Consider the following 23,493-nt stretch of genomic DNA (forward strand, 5'->3'; position numbering starts at 1 on the left):
GCTGAGTGAGCTAGGCACCTGGGGAGTCTATTTTTCAGAGGGAGCATGATATTTAATTTTGGCGCAGTGTCAGAGATGAACAAGGTCTCGCACACCTCTGACCGTCTTGACCTGGCTGGCATTGATGGCGTCACAGTCCATCTCCATCAGAGAGCGCAGGAAGTTGGCCTCTGACATCATGCCCTTGGCTGACTTCCAGCTGATCTCTTTGTGGCCGCGCATCACCAGGATGCACTCACACACCACCTGCACCTGTTTGGGAGGCTTGGCAAAGGATCTACGCAAGAGTGGACAGAAGATAGACATAGACACGTCAGACAATAACCAAAAGCAGGTGTACTGTAGGAGTATGAAAATGCATTGCCAAGTAAATATTGGTATTGCTTTATTCTAACTTTTATTCTTGAATGATGTATGGGATTGCAGCCTACACAAGCTTTCAACACGGCACTGCAAGAGCTGTAAATACTGTGTATGAATTAAAGATCAACTATCTCTGAGGTTTGCGGTCTGGGACAAGTCACGTGTGTTCAGACCTGGTCCAGCGGATCGTTTGACTCCATGGACTGATCTGCTCCATTAATCAGCAGCTGACATGTTCTGATGTCACCAGCTGTAATATGACCATGGCCAGGTGACAACCTGACGGGATATTACACTATCAAGACCAGGACTTCCAGTCGAGACTCGAATGACAGGGTGTTCAGTCTGCAGTTGAGTTGGCCTACGATAACTAGTTGGCTTAGCATCTCTGGCCACATAAAAGTCCGAAGTGAGGGTCACTTTGGGGGCGGAGTAGAGGGGCACCTGATCTCGGTGACGTCAGACTTGTCCAGGTCCTGCAGGGCGATGCGCGCGGCCTCCAGGGCGGGCAGGGCCTCGGCCAAGGAGCTCTCGGCGTCCTTCTTCTCCACGGCAATCACCTTGTTCTGCTCCTCGATCTCCTTGGCCTTGTCCTCCGCCAGCTTCTTCTTCTCCTCAGCTGGGAGGGACAGAGAACAGAGAGGGAGAGGTGGGTTCTGGGTACCGAGCGGACGGAGAGGCGCTGAACGTTCCAGGTGTCGTGTTCAGTCACTGACCCACGGTGGTGTTGGTGGAGATCTCCTGCAGCAGGATCTCGCAGGCGGACGACTTCTCTGCCAGGACCACCTTCTGCTCTGCCAGCTTGGTGTTGAGCTCGGCCAGCTGAACGCTGGCCTCCTTCAGCTTATCCAGACCTCCCTCCAGACGCTTGCACTGGGCTGGGACGACACACCAGGGAGGCCGGTTACTCAACGCTTACAACACACCCACTTAACCCAACACCATCATCGCAGCACGGCACTATCAACGGACAACGCAGGAGCCTCCGGGCGCTTCTCTCTCTCACCCAGGATGTACTTGTCCTTGTCCTCCAGCAGCTTGGCGTAGGTGCTGATGAAGTCCAGGTAGTTCTTCGGGGTGACGAAGTTGCTGCGCCGGAGTTTCTGCAGGAACAGCTTGCTGTACTCACCCACAGAGCCGTGCACCATGCACACGTGGGCGATGACAGCGGCAGAGTGCCACTCGGGGATCATGGGGCTCTCTCCTGCATAGCACCACAACGACAATGGCTTCACTCATCACACACTCTAATCAACTCTACCAACAGTTGTGGTTAGGTTCCACCGCACAGGTTGGTGGTGGTAGAGGTTCCCTACCCAGGAAGGACTGGGCCACGGCATGCAGAGCCTGAGGAGGCCACGGCAGGAACCAGTCGATCCCAGTGTTGTTCACCAGCCCTGGAATAGGGACACGAGACGCAGAACACACACAGTCTATAGCATCTCAGGACAGAACACTCCGACGACCTTCCCCTAACTTTATTGTTATAAGTAAGTAAGTAAGTAAAATTGTATTTATAAAGCACCCTTCGTAGCACGAGTGCACAGTGCTTTACAGTGGGAACATTAAAAACAACATAGTCCAATCAGATACATACAAGTGCACTGAATACAATAAAGAAAAAGAGTGCACGTCTGTGGCCCTGTTATGCGCCAACAGACCTAAGCAAATTCGTCGTGTGTGAAAACCTACTTGGCAATAAACCCGTTTCTGACTCTGATAATAATAGGCGAGGTCGTGCTGTAGTCTGTGTGCAGGGTGTACCTGGGAAGTTCCTGCAGCGCGTCCTCAGGGTGTCCCCCACAGGGGACATGCCCAGGACGATGTGCAGGTTGTTGGCGCTCTTGTTGACAAAGTACTGCCACACACTCTCCTTGGACGGTCCCGAGCCCATCTTCATGGCCTCGTCACGGAGCTGGTTGAGAATGGACTCCTTCTCCTCATCAGGGAACAGGGCAGGTACCATGCCTGCCGAAAGGGAGAGAGGCTTACGCTGCAGGCGCACAAACACGCGGGTAAGGCTTGTTGTGAGAGGACGTCCGTGTTGTTGTTTACCTGAGGTGAGCATGTTGTTGATAAGCTCCAGGAAGCCCTCTTCCGCCACGTGGGCGTCGGTAAAGAGGAACACCGTGTTCTTGTTCTCGATGCCCAGCTTGAGGTACAGCGTCTTCAGGTCCTCTCGGAGGTTGGCCTCTGCGTAACCTCTGCTCAGCACTATCTCAAACACCTGCAGGAGCAAAGGCCAAAAGGAGCGTTCTCTCTTGTGTACAGTAGTCTCTAAGTATGGCTCTCTACTAGGGCTGTCAAAAAAAAATCTAATATCTTTTTTTTAAAGAAGTTCGAACTTAAATTTGAGAGTTTAAATATTGAAATATTAATAAATAATATATTATTTATAAAACATTAAGCAGCGAATCGTGTTCATGCACGAAACGTTCATTTCCCGTGCTGTGACAAACACCTCAGCGAGGGGTAACAGTGTTCACAGTACAATATTACAGTCAAGGGTTATTTTATTAGGCTATTATATTCATGACAAATCTTAAAAAAAACAACAACATATAAATTCGAATATCGTTCAAACTCTACTAAATTAATTAGAATATATTCAAACTCAATTTCATGGCACTTTTGACCGCCCTACTCTCTACTGACGGGTATGATGGTCTACCTCACAGCCTGCGGTGAAGGCGGCCAGCTTGGTGAGGGACTGCTTGCCGGAGCCGCCCACGCCCACCAGGAGGGCGTGGCCTCGGTCCATTCTGATGATGCGGTGGACCCTGGTCAGGTGCTCGAGGGCGTCGTCAAACAAAACCAGGTTCATACAGGTCTTGTTCTCGTTGTACTCCTCTAGGATCTCCTACAGGGCAGGAAGCAGGGAGAAGCAGGAAGAAGGGTTGTGATAAAGGAAATGTGCCTCAGGGAGACACCAGACTGACCGTCCAGACAGCAGAGTACCTGGAACAGGGCTTTGGAAGCGTCGTAGTCCTGGATGTCCTCGTACACCCTGGGCTCCGACTCGTTGAGGGCGGCCCTGTAGTCTCCGAACAGGATGGGGTCCCTCATGGCTGACTCCACGTCTGACTTGAAGTGCTCATCTATCAGGTTCTTTATGTGGCCCTGGACCTGGGAGCAAAACACAAGACAGATACTTCATAACGATGCGCTACTGTATGTAGACATAATCTACGGTGACGATATTAATGTTCAATCCTTGTTTAACTTATAACACATCAAAGACAAACATACCAGCGCTTTGTCTGTTTCGTTAATGAGTCTGTCATGGAACACTCTCAGGCACTCGTTCCTCCACACTCGCACAAACTGGGTGACCGTCAGAAACCTGTCAGTGGAAACACATCAAAACAACACAGGCTCTCAACAGCGTGATCTTCTCCAGTTACTGGGGGTGGATCAGCAGGCAGGCTAGACAGGCCGAGGCCTCAGACCTCTCAGCGTTGGTGAGGACCAGGCCGTTGTAGATCCTGGACAGGTCCCTCAGGTTGAAGATGTAGTGAAACTTCGAGGGTGTGGGCGGCAGATCTTTGATGATGTTCTTGTACAGCTCCAGAGTGCAGAAGGTCAGCTTGTCGCATATCTTCTGAATGCATTCCTCAAACGGCTGAAAGAGAAAAGATGGAGCAGTGCCATTTTCCGCAGCGCTAGGAGCAGTGCGGTCTAGTCTAGATGGAGCGGAGGTGGCGCTCACCCTGGTGTGGCCCTGGAGGATGGAGGCGTAGATGAGGTGGAGGGACTGCTTCTCGGGGAAGGGGATGTTGAAGACACTGAAGAGAGAGATGAAGCGAGGGTCCACCTTGTTCCTCCCGCCCCCGGCCTTCCCCATGGCCGCGATGAAGCCCAGGTCTTTGAGGATTTTGTTGTTGAGCTCCTTCCCTCTGTCGTACATGCCTCCCCGGTCCAAGAGCAGCTTCAGTAGCGCTATGGGCTGCTGGGTACCGTAGTCATCCACCTGCAAGGAATCGTGTAACAGCATTACAGTCATTTAGACACATTTATCCAAAGCGACTAAAAATAATTGCATTTATCGTAGGAAAAGCCAATGTACTACTACTTGCCAGAACTCACAAGTGCATCTCCTTTCTAAAACAAGTGACTAAGAGCATAATCTAGTGCTTAAGGCAAAGTGCAAGAATAGCAATCTCAAATACAATAGGTGCTTAAGAAGGAGGATCGTTATAGTACTTCACATAGTACTGTCATGGAATTTAACACACAGTCTCAAGACTATTCAGATTCATATCTTTTCTATTCATCAAGTCCCCTGAAAACCCCTAGGTTTCAATCTCCCTTTATAATTATAAACACCCAACCCTCCCTTTTGTAATTGTAAACAGACTCCTCTGCCTCGCTCTTCATCCCTTCTTTGTTCAAGTCAGAAAGGCCACACCTTGTCCTTCCTGCCCTGACTCAGACCTTTGTCTATATTCAAAGTATATTCAAAGTGAGTTTTCATCCCCCGCCCACTGGGTGATATCCGACTCAGCCAATCAAATGACACCTATACTACCTCGTTGGTTTGAAGCAATATAAGGAGCAGTTTTGGCGATCTGACTTTCACTTCTCTGATAGAATCACTCTGTGTTTTACTATTGAAGTCCGTTTGCAACCGTATTGTTTCTTAATAAACCTGACTGAACATCTTTTTAAGCGAACCCAGGCTTTGGCAAATACTTTCATTTTTTAAGCAACTACAATTGGCGACGGGGATGGGATCGACTGCGGTGAGGTTCGCCTGGAGTGGAACCAAAGGACGCAGACGTGCGGAGCGGTAGCCGCTCTGGAACTTCTCTCTTTGCGTCTATGCGCACTGGTTCGGAGAGGTCCGCCGTTGGTTCCACTCGGCTAAACTCACGGTACGTTGAAAAATCCTTTTATGCTTGTTATTTGCCTTGGTTTCGGTTCAGCTTGTTGGTCTAGATTATTGAAAACAGAAACCCCAGCGTGGGTATTTTAGTACTATAAGTTGTGTAACTATCTAAGGAAGTTGTGAACAGCAATATATATATTTATATCGTATTGTCGTTTTGACTTCGTCCTTGTTTCGTTACGAGGGCATGAGCAGTGTTCAGAAGAAGTGTGATTTTTGGTCTCGTGAAGCTTGTTTCCCCTGTAATTTGATGTACAATTTAGGTTGTTTATCGGTTACAAGTTAAAACGTGAGTTAAATACGCCACAAAATTGGCACAGAACAGGCTTCCCTTTTGGCCGGTCGCGGGTGAGATTAAAACCGCAGAAAAGTAGCTACAGGGAGTGATTGGTGTTTCCAATCCGCGTTTCTTGGAGAAACGTTTTCCCATTTGATCCCGGGTGGTTTGGTAGACCTAGCGAGAAGTTAGCTTTGATCAGATTGGTAAACCTAACGAGAAGTTAGCTTTGATCAAATTGGTAAACCTAACGAGCGTTAGCTTTGACCAAGGGCTGTACAGTATTTTGGTAGGATCCGTGTGTTAAGTCGTCGTTTGGTCGTCTGTTGGTCGTTCTTTGTTTTGTGTTAGTCGTATGTACGTCATTTTTGGTCGTCTTTTGGTCGGTCTTTGTTTTTGCGTCCCCGTGCGAGTTTGCTGTCTTCTTTCTTGTATGTGCACGGGATTGTCTGCTGTATTTACTGTTTGAACTTCAGCTCTGTCTTGTATGTGTTGTTTAAGCGCTATATATATATTTTTTTTTTCAGGTAACAGTACTGTTTATTTTTTTTGCCGACACTGGTTTTAAGGGCCGTAAATCGTAACTGCTAGTGAGTAGTCTGAGAGACGTTCATCTCCGTGTTACGAAGGAGTGTAGGAGAGTGTCTTTTGGTTTGTTTTTCCGTAAGCGATTTTGGTGCAAAATGGGTGCCGTTACTAGCGTTACTAGCTCGCCACTTGATATTCTCAAATTGTCTGGGCCAGCTAAGATTGTTGCGCAAAGGCTTTGGGATGATGCTTGTGTACAGTATTTGATCTGGGCGAAGCATTCTGATTTCCCCCTGTCCGGTACACTCAATATTAGTGAGTTAGCAACTGTTAGGGCTCAGTTACAGGCGTTTGAAATGACTAGGTTAGGAAGGAAGCCTGGAAATGCGATAGATTGGAATGCATTCAGGAAGTGGGAAATACTCGCACACGAGTGTTTTTTCAAGTCAGAAAGAAGCGTAGCTGACGAAGTTAATCAGAGAGATGAATATTCAGAGTCCCTCCCCCCTCCTAGTCATTCCGTTTTGAACTCTATCACGCCGACTCGGCACTCAGAGCTCACACATCCTTCCCAAACTATGACTGGTTCACCCGCAGCTGCTGCCCCGCCTCCCAACTCTGTTTTTCCGTCTGCTCCCAACCAACCACGACCACAGGGTCGTCACACGAACAAGAATCAAGGGCATAGTAACAGAATGGACTACAGGAGGAAACCGAGGGAGAGAAACGAAAACAGAGACAGAACTGACGCGTGTTTTCATTGTGGTAAAACTGGTCACTGGATCAAAGACTGTCACATTTACAGCAGACGAAAGGAGAGAAAGAATCCTGTAACCTAGGGTTCAGCGCCATCTGCTGGAGTTCCCTTGAACAACCCACAAGGTAGATTTTAACTAGCCAATATAGACCCTTTTTTTTTTAAGGTTTGTGCATAATAGTGGGGGGAATAGATAAGGGTTGCCAGTGTCTTAATCTGAATGCAGCATCTCATAACCCAATTATATATTTTTAAATGGTTATGTTAAATATCTCATGTTTATAGTTTGAGGCACATTCATCGGGCCTGAGTGTTTTTTCTGAGTGTTCTTTACAGACAACTGTCGTTCCGGGAGTGATGGGTGAATGCCGAACCAGGAGACGGGCACAGACCGGAGGTGGAGATGGAGGTTAGGGAGGGGGATTGGGCACCCCTGGACCTAGCCTCCAACAGACGGGGGCGGGACCGCAAGGTCCCAAAAGGGCACGTTAAAATCTTCATATAGTGCTGGGGAGACGACTGAAGGCCCCCGTGTCTAAGGAAGTATGAATTAACATACTGCTCTGGTACCGTCTAGTCAGCACTGTGTCGCCGTTAAGGGGTTGGCACTGTGTGGTACGTGGACGACAGTCCACACCTAAGCAGAGGGGCGTTAGAGACGACCTCTGTGAATAGGCAAGGCTGGTGAAAACGGTCAAAGTTCTAATATCCATAGCACAAGTGGAATTAGGATCAGACCGTCGGTTCTGAGCTGGGTGACTAACAATCACTACGGTGTCCGGGATCGCTATCGACTGGGTCACCGGCCGGTCGGGTCCCATAGGGCAGTAAGACCTGAGATGGCCGCCGCGCTCGGCTCAATGTACAGTCAGGCCACTACAAGCCAAAAGCGAATGCGTTAGTAGGCGAATAGTGCTTCTGTGATCGGTGGGCTTTGAAAAGAAGACACCGGGAAGCAGAAGGCTGAGCTCTCATTCCAGGGGAGCCTGGCTTGAGGCCTCGGACGGAACGGGGTCTAGCCCGGGATTGCGCCCTGGATGGGAGGTCCGAAAGACTTAAGCGTACTGGCCTGTTTCCCTACAGATGGGCGATCTGGGGTTCGTGAGATGCAACGCCAACACCATGTCACCGACTCACTGTGAGCGACAGATAAGTATGAAACAGGGAAGAGACCATTTTTGTCCGAAGCGGGGCCCAATACTCTGTCCTCAAATGACAGAAGAGGGAGATTTTAGATATACAAAATTGTAGCTATACAAATGAAGCTTTGATGGATTTTTTTTTGATTAGTTAATTGTAAATGAAGCCAGTTCATTTTAGTGTCATTTTCTTTGCCCCATCTCTAAATTTTTATCCTGACTTCAGGAAATTTTTGCTTTCACCCTTAGGGGGTGTTGTTTTGTTGAGACGAGAATGTGGGTTATTTTATTTTATTTTCATAAAATCGCGAGAGAAATGCTAGAGCCAAATCCAATTGCCTTGATCATGACTGGGGACTGGGCGTATTGAAGTCATTCTAACACTGCCCCTGATGTCACTATAGGCTACTGCAGACTGGCTCTAATGACACTTGGAACAGACACCCTGTTTAAGTTTTCCTGACTGAATAACAACATTTTTCCCCAAAGCAGGAGCTTGCGCTTAACCATGTTTCTGAGAATCTCCAACAGACTGCTGATAACCGTTCCTGACCAAGGAGGGGAACCGGGAGACCAGAGGACTCTCTTTTTGCTCTTCTGTTTTGTCTCTGTTTGTCTCTCTCATCTGTGGATCCACAGACGGAGCACTTCATCAGCCTGTACTGGGGGAGCGGGAGCGCCGAGGTGGCCCTCCAGCAGCACGACCCGGGCCGGCCCTACGTGGAGCAGTACCGTGTGGACCGGGTTCAGCACTCGCCCTGGCTGTGTGGGGTCCACACGGACACCGTGTCCCACCGCACCTTCACCCTGCTGGACCAGGACAGGGACTCCCTCCTCACCTTCCGAGAGCTCGCTGGCTGACCGCTCTATGTAGACCTGCCAAATGGGGAGACAAGAGACTACCAGGAGCAAATGAGCAGCCTGAGAACAGGCCAGAAAACATTGAAGAGAAGTAGATGTTGCGGGATGAACCTACCCGTCAAAGATGGAACAATCAGCACCAGGACATTCTGGCCTGTGTGAAATAGCTGTCAAAAGTAGCTGAGAGGACGGTCCATGCAGCCGAACCAGAGATCTCAAGGGCAAAGCAGTCACCGCCACACTGTCCTCTCCTCTGATGAGCAATCGGAGAGTGACCTTGACGGTCACCGCCACACTCTCCTCTCCTCTGATGAGCAATCGGAGACTGACCTTGCCGGTCACCTCCTTCTCGTGGTTGTTATGACAACGTGGACAAGCTCAACAGCAATGACTGCACCTCTAACCGCAAACACTGGAACCTACATTGAACATTCAGAGACGCAAACATGGAAGCTACAATCCAGAAGAAATTACATGCGATTATTCACAACAAGAGTGAATGAACTTTGAAATAATCTGAAAAATATCATATTTTGTTTACAAGAGTTACAATGGTTGAAACATGAGTTGATAAATAAGTTTGGGTTTTTCCTCTAAATTGACCAAGAGGTTTTTTGCCCTTCTTACACTGCTAACCATTTATCTTTTTGCCTTATTCAAAATTTAAATCAAGGGTTTTTGGTGAATGGTTGTCCACTCTTAGACTATACATGTTTTTATTTTACCTTGTTTCCTGTCAAATTTCTGTAACAAGGAGTTTTAAAGCGTAATTTGCATTTTTGTTCTTGCTCCACCTAGTGGAGAAATTACTTCCTTTCCACATGTATAGCATAGAGTTTTTGAAATTTGTGTTTATTTTTTATTTTTTTTATTTTTTTTATTATGCTTATTTTATATCTGATGTATATATTTTATGTGGCTGTTCAGCCACAGATGAGGGAGTTGTCATGGAATTTAACACACAGTCTCAAGACTATTCAGATTCATATCTTTTCTATTCATCAAGTCCCCTGAAAACCCCTAGGTTTCAATCTCCCTTTATAATTATAAACACCCAACCCTCCCTTTTGTAATTGTAAACAGACTCCTCTGCCTCGCTCTTCATCCCTTCTTTGTTCAAGTCAGAAAGGCCACACCTTGTCCTTCCTGCCCTGACTCAGACCTTTGTCTATATTCAAAGTATATTCAAAGTGAGTTTTCATCCCCCGCCCACTGGGTGATATCCGACTCAGCCAATCAAATGACACCTATACTACCTCGTTGGTTTGAAGCAATATAAGGAGCAGTTTTGGCGATCTGACTTTCACTTCTCTGATAGAATCACTCTGTGTTTTACTATTGAAGTCCGTTTGCAACCGTATTGTTTCTTAATAAACCTGACTGAACATCTTTTTAAGCGAACCCAGGCTTTGGCAAATACTTTCATTTTTTAAGCAACTACAGTACAATGACAGTACAATGACATATAATGTCAGAAACAGATTGGGGATGATGGAGGGGTGGAGGAGAGAGAGCCAGATCAGGTACCCGGGGCATGTTGAGGTCGTCCATAAAGACCAGCAGTCTCTTCCCCATGGGAGGACCATACGTCTCCTTGGTCCTCTTCTCCACGCTGGCCTCCAGGTTCCTCTGCAAGTCCATGGAGGTGGTCCGTGACGAGAAGTTGATGATCAGGGTCATCTGGAAACAGAATCGTGATTCAGGGTTGTCGGCTTGGCATACAAAATAGGCTCGCGTTGTGTCACCGTGAATCTCTCTGCAGTGAACTCACAGTGGTATCCATGTTGAGGTTCTTGAGAAAGTTCTGAGTGGTGGCCGTCTTGGAGGTACCGGACTCTCCCACCAGAACCACGGGCCTCTTGATCTTTACCATTTTCTCCAGCAGCCAGCCGGCGCGCGTGGTGTCCACAGTAGGGACTAGAGAGAGGCAGAGATGGACAGGAAGGAGACAGAAGAAGAAGAAAATAATAAGATTATCGACTAAATGAGTATGACATAAAAAGAAGAGAAAACTGTAGAATTTCCAAACCAGGAAGGGAGGATAGAATATCATTCTTTGCCAGATAATTAAAAAAAAAAATTGTTTTGTACCTAAGATATCAATGAACTTGACTTCAGGGTCATGGATGTATTTAGTGACCAGGGAGCTCCAGGGAACCCACTTCTTCTTGGCTCCATCGAAATGGAAATCGTACAGCGTGGGCAGGTAACCTGAGCGGATCGGACAACACCTCAGTTCATTCATCAAAAACGTGGATCGATCGTTTCTGTTCTCAATTGAATACCAAGCGAGTTGGAGTCACCTGGTATCTCCCCGGGGCTGGCGAGGGCTTTCTCATCGTGAACCGTGGTCAGGCCGGACAGTTTCTTGACGAAGTCGTCGAATTTGGCCCTACCACTGTCCAGCAGGCAGGCGCCGAGAGAGCAGCACAAAGCCTCCAGGAAGTAACACTCCAGAGTGTCGGCGCTCAGGTCCTCGGTCACCACCAGGGCGTCCAGCACCATGGACAGCTGCACCACCTGGAAACAACACGCACCAGGACAGCTGTTACAGACGTGCATTACAGGAGAAACGGGCGATATAAATATGGAACTACGTATGGGTAGTTACTATGTAGGTACAGTGGATCAGCCTAAACCAACCATGTTTAAGTCTGTCTGAGGGACGATGGTCTTCAGTTTTCCCCCTTGTCTGCCGTCCACAATACCGTCCACTATCATGTCAATGCTGCTGGGGACGTACTTCTCAAACAGCCTGTTTAACTCCGGTTGTTCCTGTACGCAAATAAGCAGATGTTCGTTGAGACTTGAGAATTTCCAGAACAATGTTGTTGAAGAGTGGAAGAACCTGTGGTCATTCCCCAAACCTTAGGCGGTCTTTTGCTGATCCATTTCTGCCAGTAGGGGAGGTAGCGGAGATTCTTCGGGTCCACAAACACCATCCCGCAGCGTGACACCGTGGCGGGGGAGGCGTACTGCAGATCCCCGACCTACAACATGCACATCCACATCAAGCACCGCAACGTCCGCGCCGTGAAACAGACGCGCACATTTTTGGGTATGTTCAGAAGACACCGTAGTGAGAGCGATGTGAGAAACCTCAAACAGCAGAGCGCAGTGTCCCTGCAGACGGATCCTCTCTCCGTTGGCCAGGGTGAGCAGCTTGTTGTCGTCCATCACCGAGTTCATGTTCTCCACCCAGAGGGCGTCCACGTCCCCGTCAAACAGGATGTACCTGGGGGGGGGGGGCGCAGCTCGACTGAGGGCACTTTGTCTAACACTGTGTCCTAACTACACACGATGCGAGCGAGCGTCAGCGACAAAATGCGTTCCATTGCTTTTTCTATTGTTATGTCCTAACTGGACGCGAGCGACGCGGCGCAACGTTTTAACTGCCCTTTTGACGCTCGCCCTGTTCATATTTTCCTCCTGTCACTCGCATTGACAGGCGTTCGTTCTTTAACTGTCTTCAGTTGGGAATACAGACAAATGACGTAACAGAACAGGAAATTTAACGGTTTCAGTTAGGACAGCAAGCATGCGATGTCTCGTTCTGTTGCTTGCGTCGCAAGCAGTTAGGACACGGTGTGATATACAGGACAGATTAATATCTTTATATAACAGAAAACACTAAAGGAACACTAAGGGAAAACACTTATTTCATTCTAGAGCAGGCCGACATGGGTGTGGTCCTCACCTCCTCTCCCTTTTGTCTGTGGGCTTGTTGATGTCCCGGAATATGTTGGACAGGATCCCGTCGGTCCAGTCTCGCGTGGTGGGGTCCAGAATGCCGTAGAGCTCGATGACACTCATGGCTTTAGGGTTCAGGGTGTACAGCTTTGTCACCAAGCCTAGCCTGTTGGTATGCAAAATAATCATTTTAACGATCGCTACGATAAGCAAAGCTTATCTTATTACAGTTGTGTTAGAGGCACTGACCTGGTCTGGGACTGGCACAGTGTGTTGATGACCACAGACTTCCCTCCACCCGTGGGACCAACCACCATGGTGGTGTGTCTGGTCATCATGGTCTCATACATCTGCACCACCTTGTCCACCTGTAATCCCACACATCACAAGGGTCAGCAACATCTTCACATGATCACCCCTGTGTCCGACTGCAATTACAAAACATTTCAACGACATCTAATTTCAGTTGTCCGATCGTGTCACTTTCGCCCAACGGTAGATATTGGCATCTATGTCCAATGGGATGAGAGGGTGAGTGGGGGGCTGGAGCACCTGATTGGGCAGCGTGACGTATTTGTTCTCCTCCAGGGTTTGTTCCACGGCGTCGTTGAAGCTGGGGTAGCGCACGCGGGGACAGTCCAGCCCGGGGAACAGATCTGTGATCAGCCCCAGGAACAGAGGAACGTCCTCGAACACGAACTTGGGCAGATTCATGTCCCGGAGAGCGCGCATCAACACCACGTCCTGGGAGGGGGAGGGGGGAAAAAAGAGGGTAAGAGTGACCTCTGGAAAAATTTCGGCTACTATTCTAACCCTGGTTCTTAAATCCTTAAAAAAAAAACTCGACAATAGAAAAGAGTGTATCGGTTAAATCAATAAAGGTGTATCCGTTTCCATAAATGCAGTCAGATTCTCTACCTCGTTGAGGTCTGGTGAGCCTCTCTTCAGTTCTCCTGCCATTACTAACACAGACTTGAGGGCCCGCAGGCCAAAGTCATAGTGGAACTGCTTAGACAGCTGCTCCTTGGCCAACTTATACAGCACGGTCATCTTCTTCGCCAGAATCTGGATACACGTTGAGTAAAGACACCAATAACCGTGAGAATGAAACATTTTGAGTGAGCGTGTGTGTGTGTGTGCGTGTGTGTGTGTTCAGATGTGCTGCTTACCTTGGCCAGGAGGAAGCCCTCAGAGAAGAGCATGATCTCACAGATCTGCTGCAGGTCGGGCACGATGACCACCACAGGCCTGAACAGGGCCTTGACCGACTCGGGCAGCTCTGTACGCCCGGCGTACCCAGGGTTCATGGTGATGAAGATCCCCATGCGGTCGTCCATGCTGATCTCCTGGCCCTCAAACTGACAACAACAACAATAAGAACAACAACAACATATAGTACAGCAGTGAATGGCAACTCCCCTAATGCCAGCTCTATATGCTTGGAAAAAGTCTTGAATTTGAGTTATTATCAGAGAACTAGCACCGATAATAGTTTAAACGTAACTACGTAAACGTATTTCTATGAGACCTCATCCCTTCTAGGACGGCTCGTGTGACCCTGTGAACTCACGTGGAACCTCTTGAGGTGCAGGATGAGCGCGTTGCGGATGGTCTGGATCTGGGAGGAGATGACCGACAGCACGGAGGCGTCGATGCGGTTGAACTCGTCGAAGCAGCCCCAGGCACCGCACTGGGCCAGGCCCGAGAAGATCTTCCCCACAGCCTGGATACGCAGGAGAGGGAGAGGAGAGGCGAGGCGAGGGGAGAAGAGAGGGTGATATAAAGATGAAAATTCATATCCATGCTGTATGTAAGGAAGCGCAGTCGCAGTCAGCTACATATTCAATAACAGCAACAGTTGTGTTTGTTTGATGAGGTCTGTCACCATGTAGTCCATCCCCTCTCCACAGTTGGTGACCACGCAGAGCAGCCCCAGGGCCTTGGCCAGGTCTTTGGTCGACTCTGTCTTCCCTGTGCCTGCAGGCCCCGCAGGGGCCCCGCCCAGATACATGGACAGGGCCTGAAATAAACACACACACACACACTTGATGAACCTGAGTGAGGGTGAGGTAGGTGATGTACCTGAGTGAGGGTGAGGTAGATGAGAGAGGGTGAGGTTAGGTAGGTTATGTACTGTATCTGAGTGAGGGTGAGGTAGGTGATGTACCTGAGTGAGGGTGAGGTAGGTGATGTACCTGAGTGAAGGTGAGGTAGGTGAGTGAGGGTGAGGTAGGTGATGTATCTGAGTGAGGGTGAGGTAGGTGATGTATCTGAGTGAGGGTGAGGTAGGTGATGTATCTGAGTGAGGGTGAGGTAGATGAGTGAGGGTGAGGTAGGTGATGTACCTGAGTGAGGGTGAGGTAGGTGATGTACCTGAGTGAAGGTGAGGTAGGTGAGTGAGGGTGAGGTAGGTGATGTACCTGAGTGAGGGTGAGGTAGGTGATGTACCTGAGTGAGGGTGAGGTAGATGAGTGAGGGTGATGTATCTGAGTGAGGGTGAGGTAGATGAGTGAGGGTGAGGTAGGTGATGTACCTGAGTGAGGGTTAGGTAGGTGATGTATCTGAATGAGGGTGAGGTAGATGAGTGAGGGTGAGGTAGGTGAGGTAGGTGAGTGAGGGTGAGGTAGGTGATGTACCTGAGTGAGGGTGAGGTAGATGCGGTCAGTCAGAGGGGTGATGACCAGGCGGCCATTAAGACCCATGTACTCATAGCCGTAGGAGAAGGCTGCGCTACACTGGCGCACAAACAGGTCGTCGGGCTCCCGGTCCCAGTAGAACCTCAGCTGGCTCTCCCACTCAAACTCACGGGCGTCCATTATACTGCAACACGCCAGGGACAGACAAGACGTGTTCAAGCGTATTCAACAACACACAACAGAGTCAGTATGGACCGTACTGTCTTATCCCTCACCTGTCCCTCACAAAGTTGTCCACAATGTCCCTGGCGTGGACGTCGATGATGAGCACGGTGTTGATCTTGCGCCGGTCGTTCTTCTTCATGGGCTGAGTGATGCGCGTGACCAGCTCGTCGATCTGCTGGTGCATCCTCTTGGCGTAGTTCTTCATCGCCTGCTTCTCGCCCTTCTTCAGCTTGTTGAAGACGTCCTCCACCTCCCAGGTCCACCACACCTGGTTCCCCGCCAGCACCACCATGCCCTGGTACAGCAGCATCCAGTCCACCCTGAGGGCCGACACACACAACACATTCAGGGCTTTTCCTGCATAGAGGATTTTTTGGCGCCCCCCCCCAAAGAGTTTTTAGCCAGAGCCAAAGGAAAGTCACCAGCGCCAAAATGCTAAAAAAATTGAGATTAAAAATAGCAATTCAAATCCTCTCCAAATGTGTTTGATAGCTTGTTTCAAGTACTGCCCATCCCTCTTTCTTGCACTGTCCATGGTTTGGACCACTAGTAATCAAGATAATGAATAGACAGGGTATCGGTATCAAACATTTTGGCTTCATATCCATTTTGTGTCATGTCGGGAGATTTCACGCAATTGTGAAAAGTGAGCTCAGTCAAAACAACAGCGAATAGGCCTAATAAAGGCCTATATACAGTATGCTGGTGGGCTACTCAGAGGTTTCCTCCCAAAAATTGTGCGCGCTTCACCCCCCAAAGACCCATTCTGAGCCAGGAAAACCCCTGCCATTGTGGTCACTGTCCACCTACAGTAGCACGTTGTATGACGATATTCCAACGGTATTCAACAACCACCGACCTTCCCCGGTCTTCACAGTAGTGGAAGATGGCCTCCTTGGTGATGAGCCTGTTGGTCCTCCTCATCTCCAGCAGGACTCCGGTCATCCAGTCCTCCACTCGGCCCTCGGCCGGGACCGGCTGCTTCAGGTCCATCACCTCCCCCTCGGCGGACACCAGCGCCCCCGCCACCGTCTGCCCGTTCCCCCCCACGTCAAACCGCAAGGACGCTATGTTGTCGTACATCTGGGTGACGGGGACAGGGGGAGAGAAAAGCCACGCCCGTTAAGACTCACAGCAAGGGGCGCCCCGGTAGCTCACCGGGTAAGGCGCGCACCATATGAAGGCTAGTCCTTCGCGCTGTGGACCCGGGTTCAATTCCCAGCTTGGGTCCTGTGCCGCAGGTCCTCTCTCTCTCTCTCCCATATTTCCTGTCTCTCTACACTGTCCTATAACATTAAAGCTGAAAAGTTACCTGAAAGCTGAAAAATATCTTAAAATAAAAGACTCACAGCTAACCAATAAAAGTCTGATGAGAGAGAAAAAGGAAGTATATTATGATCCATCACTCCCAACTCAGACTCTGCCTTAGTAGGTAGGTAGCTGGTACTTTATTGATCCCCGGGGGGGGAGATTGCGGAAGACTATTAAGACTATTTTAACTCCCTGTTCCTCCTACAGGGGCTGGTTAGCGACGCGCTAGCTACCTTGATTATGTGCTCCTGGACGCAGGTGGGGTCACTGCTACCCAGGATGCTGAGCAGCTCGTCGTCGGAGATGAAGAAGAAGCGCGGGAAGGCGTTGCGTTTGGAGTCCAGGTAGTCGTTGAGGCTCTTCTGGCACCTCTCCAGGCCGTCGCTCAGACACTGCAGGTCGGTCAGCCGGTTGGGCACCAGGCAGCACTTCTTAATGCCCGGGTCCCTCACTGTGTCGGTCATCATCTGAACACAAACACGTCAACATTAGAAATGACTGCTGTATCAACTCATTAGCTTGAGTTTAACACCGTGGTATGGTCGTGGGAGTGACACTTGCCTTTTTGAACATTTTGTCAATGTTGTCAAATTTCTTGGCCTCCTCCGGTAGCTGAGAGCGGATGTCCCCACCAATGAAGATGCTCTCTAGGTACATCCACTTGCGTTGCACCAGCATCCAGACCTAGGCGCATGTTATGTGAGATGTATACATCGTTTCAGCAGAGCCACCTGTCCAAAGCAGTGACCGGAGTTAAGAGTATGACCTGGGACTGACCTCTATGACCTCACTGATGAGGGACAGGCTTTTCTCCCACTGCTGTACGGTGGCCAGGAAGGGTCCTACGAAGCGGCTGCCGGCCATGCTCTGCAGGTTCATGGCGTTGTCGTCCAGGTTCTGCAGGATCTCGTCCACCGCGCCCAGCACAGAGCCGCGCTCCTGGGTTCCTTTGAAGTAGCGCTGCACGCTGAACTTCATGTTATCCCAGGTCTCCACCACCTCCTTCACTCCCTGTACTCACACACACACACACACACACACACGCACACACGCACACACGCACACACACACAAACACACACACACACACACACGTTCACAAACACAATGCACACACATTGAAGCATAGACACCAATATGAGCATTAAAGATAAGGCTGGTTAGTAAATGGACTGCACTTATATAGCGCTTTTCCACCTTAGCGGCACTCAAAGCGCTTTACAATGGCCTCTCATTCACCCATTCACACACCCATTCACACACCAATGGCAGAAGCTGCCATGCAAGGTGCTAACCTGCTCATTGGGAGCAATTTGGGGTTAGGTGCCTTGCTCAAGGACACTTCGACATGTGGACAGTTGGAGCTGGGATTCGAACCACTGACCTGAATTTGACTGCCCCACAGAAAACTGACAGGGTCTTCTTATTTCACAGTGTGTGTGTTAGTAGTCTCATCAGAGACACACATGTACTGTATGTGCACAAGCACTGAAACACACTTTAACACATACGCTAATCAAAAGAATGACAAAATATCAGTTTAGCGTGATTCATGTCGCTTGCCTTCTCAATGCTGAGCTCTTTGACAGCAGAGGTGACGATATCGTCAATGACATTGGCGTAGTTCTGAAGCTCCATAGCAAACATGTTCTCCAGAGTGAAGGTCTCGGGGTTCATCTCAAAGCTGGTGCGAGTCCTCTTCATCAGCTCGGTCCAGTGTCTGAAGGAAGCACACAAACCTCCTCACCATCTATGCTGTACTCAGGGCTGTAAATTAACACCTGCCACTGGCCAAATGCAGGTAAAATTTCCAATTGGCGACTAGATTTCTGAAGGCTATCTGAAAAAAAGATATACTTGGCCGGTGGATTTTTTTAATCTACAGTCCCCTTGGCAGGTGACTCACCGTGAGCCAAAAAGTTAATTTTCACCCCTACACAGACCGTACAAAACCACATTCACCTCACTTGTCTGATGGACAACTATCTATCTTAATAACTATCATAATATGGTTAGTGTCCGGCTTAGTGTGCATTCTACTGTGCGATCTGCTCTGCGGGGCTGACCTGTCTCTGAGGGCCTCGTTCTTCAGGTCCAGCAGGAGAGGCAGGGAGTCTTTGAACTCCTTCAGGCGGGTGTCCAGGAAGAAGGCCACCGGCATGCCCCGCACGTCCTTGTGCAGCTTCCTCAGGCTCCTGATGAAGCCCTCGCTGCCCTCCTGCAGCAGCTGGATGTTCAGGTTCGCCCACAGCGTCTGGGACCACTCTGTCTTGGCCGCCTGCGGGACGCACGCACACGCAATTGTGAATGACATTCAAGTCTCACCAATGTGTTTTGTTTTCCTACTTGACTGTTGTTCTAACTTTGTAGTTCGTTCCTCTAGAATCAGTCTGTTAAAACTACAAATTGTTCCTGTGTGACATCACTTCCCTGTCCTCTTCATCCTGAAACTGTGTCACTTCCTTTTTCACGTTATAAACTATCGCTTTCGTTCCCCAGTCACTCAATCTTGCCTGGATTCACTTCCTGTGCTAGGGTCCGACTTGCAAATCGTAACATAGAATAAACCTATTGTCTTTGTTTGAAACCAGCTTGACCGACCACTCAGCGTGTTCTTTGAAATCTAAACTTAACCAAGTAAGATTTTTAATTCACAGAATTAACACCGCCTGTCGACGTTCAGGCTACACACATGCAAATACGCATCCCGTGAAACTCTCACTTTCTGGGCGTTGTAGATCTCGTAGATCTGACGCAGGCCTTTCATCTCCGTCTGCACTTTGAGCAGATCTGGGTACATGGTGATGGGCAGGTCGAACAGCTTCTCTGCGTTGGCCAGCTCCTGGCGCCCCGCCTCCATTTGAGAAAGCTCTGTTTCATAGGTTCCCATCACTGTCACTCCTACGGAGGCGGGGGCAGAGACAAGTCCATTGATTTGATACTGTATATCCAGTGAGCTGGTATGAGGCTGTTGTATCAGTCAGCATGAGCTGAGGTACCTTTCTCCAAGTTGTCTCCCACGGCACCGGGTCCGTGCATGTTGAAGCTCTCCGCAAAGATGTCCAGCTCCTGCTTATACGCCTCAATTTGCTCCTTGGTGATCTACGACGCCGGGGGGAGCAAAAGGACATTAGTGTTTGGGGAGGGGTTTCATGACAACGCACATGAATGAGTGGATGCAGTGTTGACGTTAGTATTAATTATATATGCTGTTGTACAGTATCTCACCTCGGTGAAGGTCTTCTTGACCCGGCCCAGGCTGCGGTCCACCAGTCTGGACTCTGCGAACAGGTCCCTCCACAGCTGTCCGATACTGGCGGCCAGTTCCAGCTCCTCCTCCGCGGCCTGCACACAGGGCTGAAAATTAACACCTGCCACCGGCCAAATGCAGGTCAAATTTCCAATTGGCGACTAGATTTCGGAAGGCTATCTGGAAAAAATATATACTTGGCCGGTAGATTTTTTTCATTTACAGTCCCCTTGGCAGGTGACTCACCGTGAGCCAAAAAGTTAATTTTCACCCCTGGCTGCACACACAAACAGCAGCACCGTTGGTTCAGCTGGGAAAACACAGACTGGACAGGGAGCTCCTCTCCTACAGAGAGCTAGACCCAGCCACGCAGGTTATACTCCCTATGTGAGACCTTACCTCCACTTGGTACATGCCCAGGGTCCTGTATCTCTCCTGGATGTCCGTGAACCTGAGCTCCACGATCAGAGACATGTCACGGATGTCCGAGATGTTGCCCAGGACAAACTTCAGGTCCTCCAGCGTGTTGGGGTTCCTCTTCAGGTTCTCTGAGAGTTGCTGTTCGTGAAACACACACAAGGACACGACACTCACAAATAGCAGTAGCTAGCTGCTGAGTAAAAGCTGAGAATGACGGCACTCGGCAACGCAGAAGACGGTGTAGTCTAAAAGTAGCGAGTACCGCTAGGTCACTCCGCAGGCTGAAGAGATCCTCGCGGACGGACTCGTTGAGTAGCCTGCCCAGGGAGCTGACCCAGGCCTGGGCGTTCTCCTGCACGGTGCGCGCCAGCGGCTCCAGGTTCAGACGGATGATGTGCTCGTCCTTCACCAGGGGCTGCAGAGCCACCTCCCGGCTGATGCCGGCGTAGAACTGCAGCTTCTCGTCGTACATGACGCACGAGGGCCTCTTGGCCGCGAACTTGTCCATGACGAAGGCCTTGTCCAGCTTCCAGAGGGGCCGGTAGCGCTTCCAGCGGCTGAGGTAGCGGCCCACGGCGTTGAGGAGGCGCTGGGCGTTCTGCGACACGGCCACGGCGCGCTCGCTGACCTGGGGGTGCTGGCACACCTCGGCGTAGAAGCTGAGCACCACAGGCTCGTCCTCTCCGTCCACGCGCTGGGGGGGACACTCGATGCAGGTGCCGTGCATCCAGCGCACGAACCGCTGAGGGGGGCAGAGAGGGGTTCGGAGGACGGGTCACCTCGCGCCGTTAGACCCTGTTTGGACTCGGTCTTAGAATGCGCTCCGGACGATCGGATCACGAGTGGACAGCGAGATACGTCGTTGTTTACGCTTGTGTCTATCATGCGTCTCCAAATCTGCCCAGCTGACCGCTTGTGTTTGTATATAGTAACCATAGTAACTCACTCACTGCTGCCTGCGTGTCGCACAGCTGTTCCATGTAAACAAATCAATAATCAGTCGGTTTGACTTCGGGCCGATTCAAAAATAGTGCGCATAAAAGCAGCCGAATATGTTTGAAGGACTAATGTACATAGTAGGACTATTCCAACTGTTTCGATTGATAGGACAAGTAATTTGTGACTTGCAAAAGAGTGCAGGATAAGGTGAAAAAGGAGAAAAATGATCCTACACTGATGACATATTTTTCTGTCCCAGACCACCTCTGCAAGTAGTTTGAGGAAACGTTTCACAAAACTTTTTGGTGGCCGTTTACACTTGTATTCAGCGCTGTCCTGAATTTGAATCTGATCGTCCAAAACGCATTCTAAAACCAAGTCTGAACGTCTCCTAAGGGATATTGACATTCTCTAGTAACCAACCAAGAGGAGGGGACAGGTCTCACCTTGGTGCTCTCCACGCAGTCTCTGACACAGTGCAGGATGAGCTTGTACACCTCGTTGGTCTTGGGATGAAGCACGATCTCAGGAGCGGACAGGATGGTCTCTATCTGGAACAGAGGCGTGGTTCCCATCATGGCCATGTTGAAGGTATGGATGTTTCTAGGGAGAGAGAGAGAGAGGGAGCGAGATACAGAGAGAGAGAGAGAGAGAGAGAGAGAGAAAGAGGGAGAGAGAGAGAGAGAGAGAGAGAGAGAGAGAGAGGGAGCAAGATAGAAAGAAAGAGAGAGAGAGAGAGAGAGAGAGAGATAAAGAGGGAGAGAGAGAGAGAGAGAGAGAGAGAGAGAGGGAGGGAGCAAGATAGAAAGAAAGAGAGAGAGAGAGAGAGAGAGAGAGAGAGAGAGAGAGAGAGAGCGAGAGAGAGAGAGAGGGAGCAAGATAGATAGAGAGAGAGAGAGAGAGAGAGAGAGAGAGGGAGAGAGAGAGACAGACATGTATTGCCACCTTCAATTCAAGAAATCATATTATCCCCGCTTATTGTAAACAGTACAACACATACTGGACGTTAGGGCTGTAGGATTGTATCGATACAACGATGCATCGCGGTACGTAGTCTCGCGATACTGTATCGATCTTTCAGCCCGGAGTATCGATACAGCCGGGCGCTGTAAAATTGTATTCTTTTTTTTTTCTTTTTCTTCTTTTGATTTAAATTTTTATATCCAGTTTAAAAAGCATATTCTAAAATATTAAGTTAAAAAAGCATACATATAAATAATTTTGAAAAACCATAAATACTACAATGTTGACAGTTTAAAAAGCATGGATATCAAATGTAAAATATTTATTAGCTAGCTCTCTGTCCAGTCATTGAGTTTGAGTTATCTATATAGTGCATTTGAGCCATTCAGTTTTCAGTCTTGAACACTTAAAATCTTTCAGTAAATGATGTGTGTATCGCAATACGTATCGTACCTGTGTATCGTGATGCGTATCGTATCGCGAAATCCAAGATGATATACAGCACTACTGGACATCATCGTTCAAATCACCTGATCACCATCTTGGTGAGGGAGTCGAAGACCTTGCGTTCCCAGTAGGTGTAGTACTGGGCCATGCGTTTGGCCTTGCCACTGCTGCTCTGCATGATCAGACTCTCCATCTTGGTGAGCAGAGGGCCGATGGCCGTATACTTCCGGCTCAGCAGGTTCATATCCTTGGCCCTCTCTCGCTCGATCATCTCACAGAACTCCTTCACCCCTACAACGACAGGTCCAAACCCCATGAGACAGATCTACGGACCGAGACAAAGAGACACTGTGTCTTTTTACACAACGCATTCACATTCCACCTGGTAAGTCGTTGGATTTGTCCGGAGCTGGAAACTTGAACAGGTTGGCCGTCTCCATGGACTGCAGCTTGGCATCGATGTCCCTCTCGTTCTTCTGGATTTGATTGACAAGCGATTCAAATTTCGAGGCGGCCTGGCTGGCCCGGCCGATGAACTCGGAGATGCCTGGAAAACGGACAAACGCAGAAAATCTCTTAAGGACGAACGCGGAGAGTCACGGACGCTACTGAATCATCAGACGCTACTGAAGCACAGCTGGAAGGAGTGAGTGAGAGGAATGAGAGAGAGAGTGAGACCTGCAGGCAGGGTGAAAATTAACTTTTTGGCTCACGGTGAGTCACCTGCCAAGGGGACTGTAGATGAAAAAATCTACCGGCCAAGTATATATTTTTTTCAGATATCCTTCCGAAATCTAGTC

General features: G+C 49.3%; 1 protein-coding gene across 1 annotated transcript in view; it reads right to left on the reverse strand.

Annotated features, from left to right (window-relative positions):
* dnah10 (dynein axonemal heavy chain 10) overlaps positions 1 to 23,493 on the reverse strand; it is a gene marked incomplete at both ends in the record, with an annotated part of 41,122 nt that overhangs the window by 11,515 nt on the left and 6,114 nt on the right. Inside the window, 42 exons of the mRNA XM_084457423.1 lie at positions 96 to 277; positions 808 to 982; positions 1,080 to 1,241; positions 1,370 to 1,567; positions 1,680 to 1,760; positions 2,128 to 2,331; positions 2,419 to 2,590; positions 3,035 to 3,223; positions 3,322 to 3,489; positions 3,613 to 3,706; positions 3,813 to 3,985; positions 4,073 to 4,333; positions 10,341 to 10,493; positions 10,585 to 10,730; positions 10,905 to 11,024; positions 11,117 to 11,333; positions 11,457 to 11,588; positions 11,681 to 11,803; positions 11,913 to 12,048; positions 12,511 to 12,669; positions 12,753 to 12,871; positions 13,056 to 13,247; positions 13,422 to 13,568; positions 13,673 to 13,861; positions 14,074 to 14,226; positions 14,389 to 14,523; positions 15,140 to 15,323; positions 15,415 to 15,684; positions 16,224 to 16,447; positions 16,909 to 17,142; positions 17,237 to 17,359; positions 17,453 to 17,686; positions 18,238 to 18,394; positions 18,741 to 18,952; positions 19,397 to 19,575; positions 19,674 to 19,776; positions 19,903 to 20,019; positions 20,324 to 20,482; positions 20,607 to 21,086; positions 21,730 to 21,886; positions 22,777 to 22,984; positions 23,076 to 23,240. Of these exons, the coding sequence (XP_084313549.1) occupies positions 96 to 277; positions 808 to 982; positions 1,080 to 1,241; positions 1,370 to 1,567; positions 1,680 to 1,760; positions 2,128 to 2,331; positions 2,419 to 2,590; positions 3,035 to 3,223; positions 3,322 to 3,489; positions 3,613 to 3,706; positions 3,813 to 3,985; positions 4,073 to 4,333; positions 10,341 to 10,493; positions 10,585 to 10,730; positions 10,905 to 11,024; positions 11,117 to 11,333; positions 11,457 to 11,588; positions 11,681 to 11,803; positions 11,913 to 12,048; positions 12,511 to 12,669; positions 12,753 to 12,871; positions 13,056 to 13,247; positions 13,422 to 13,568; positions 13,673 to 13,861; positions 14,074 to 14,226; positions 14,389 to 14,523; positions 15,140 to 15,323; positions 15,415 to 15,684; positions 16,224 to 16,447; positions 16,909 to 17,142; positions 17,237 to 17,359; positions 17,453 to 17,686; positions 18,238 to 18,394; positions 18,741 to 18,952; positions 19,397 to 19,575; positions 19,674 to 19,776; positions 19,903 to 20,019; positions 20,324 to 20,482; positions 20,607 to 21,086; positions 21,730 to 21,886; positions 22,777 to 22,984; positions 23,076 to 23,240 (7,386 nt within the window). The remainder of the gene's footprint in view (positions 1 to 95; positions 278 to 807; positions 983 to 1,079; positions 1,242 to 1,369; positions 1,568 to 1,679; positions 1,761 to 2,127; positions 2,332 to 2,418; positions 2,591 to 3,034; positions 3,224 to 3,321; positions 3,490 to 3,612; positions 3,707 to 3,812; positions 3,986 to 4,072; positions 4,334 to 10,340; positions 10,494 to 10,584; positions 10,731 to 10,904; positions 11,025 to 11,116; positions 11,334 to 11,456; positions 11,589 to 11,680; positions 11,804 to 11,912; positions 12,049 to 12,510; positions 12,670 to 12,752; positions 12,872 to 13,055; positions 13,248 to 13,421; positions 13,569 to 13,672; positions 13,862 to 14,073; positions 14,227 to 14,388; positions 14,524 to 15,139; positions 15,324 to 15,414; positions 15,685 to 16,223; positions 16,448 to 16,908; positions 17,143 to 17,236; positions 17,360 to 17,452; positions 17,687 to 18,237; positions 18,395 to 18,740; positions 18,953 to 19,396; positions 19,576 to 19,673; positions 19,777 to 19,902; positions 20,020 to 20,323; positions 20,483 to 20,606; positions 21,087 to 21,729; positions 21,887 to 22,776; positions 22,985 to 23,075; positions 23,241 to 23,493) is intronic.

The sequence above is a fragment of the Borostomias antarcticus genome (genome assembly GCF_949987555.1).
Source record: "Borostomias antarcticus genome assembly, chromosome: 23".
In the NCBI taxonomy this organism is placed as follows: Eukaryota; Metazoa; Chordata; class Actinopteri; order Stomiiformes; family Stomiidae; genus Borostomias; species Borostomias antarcticus.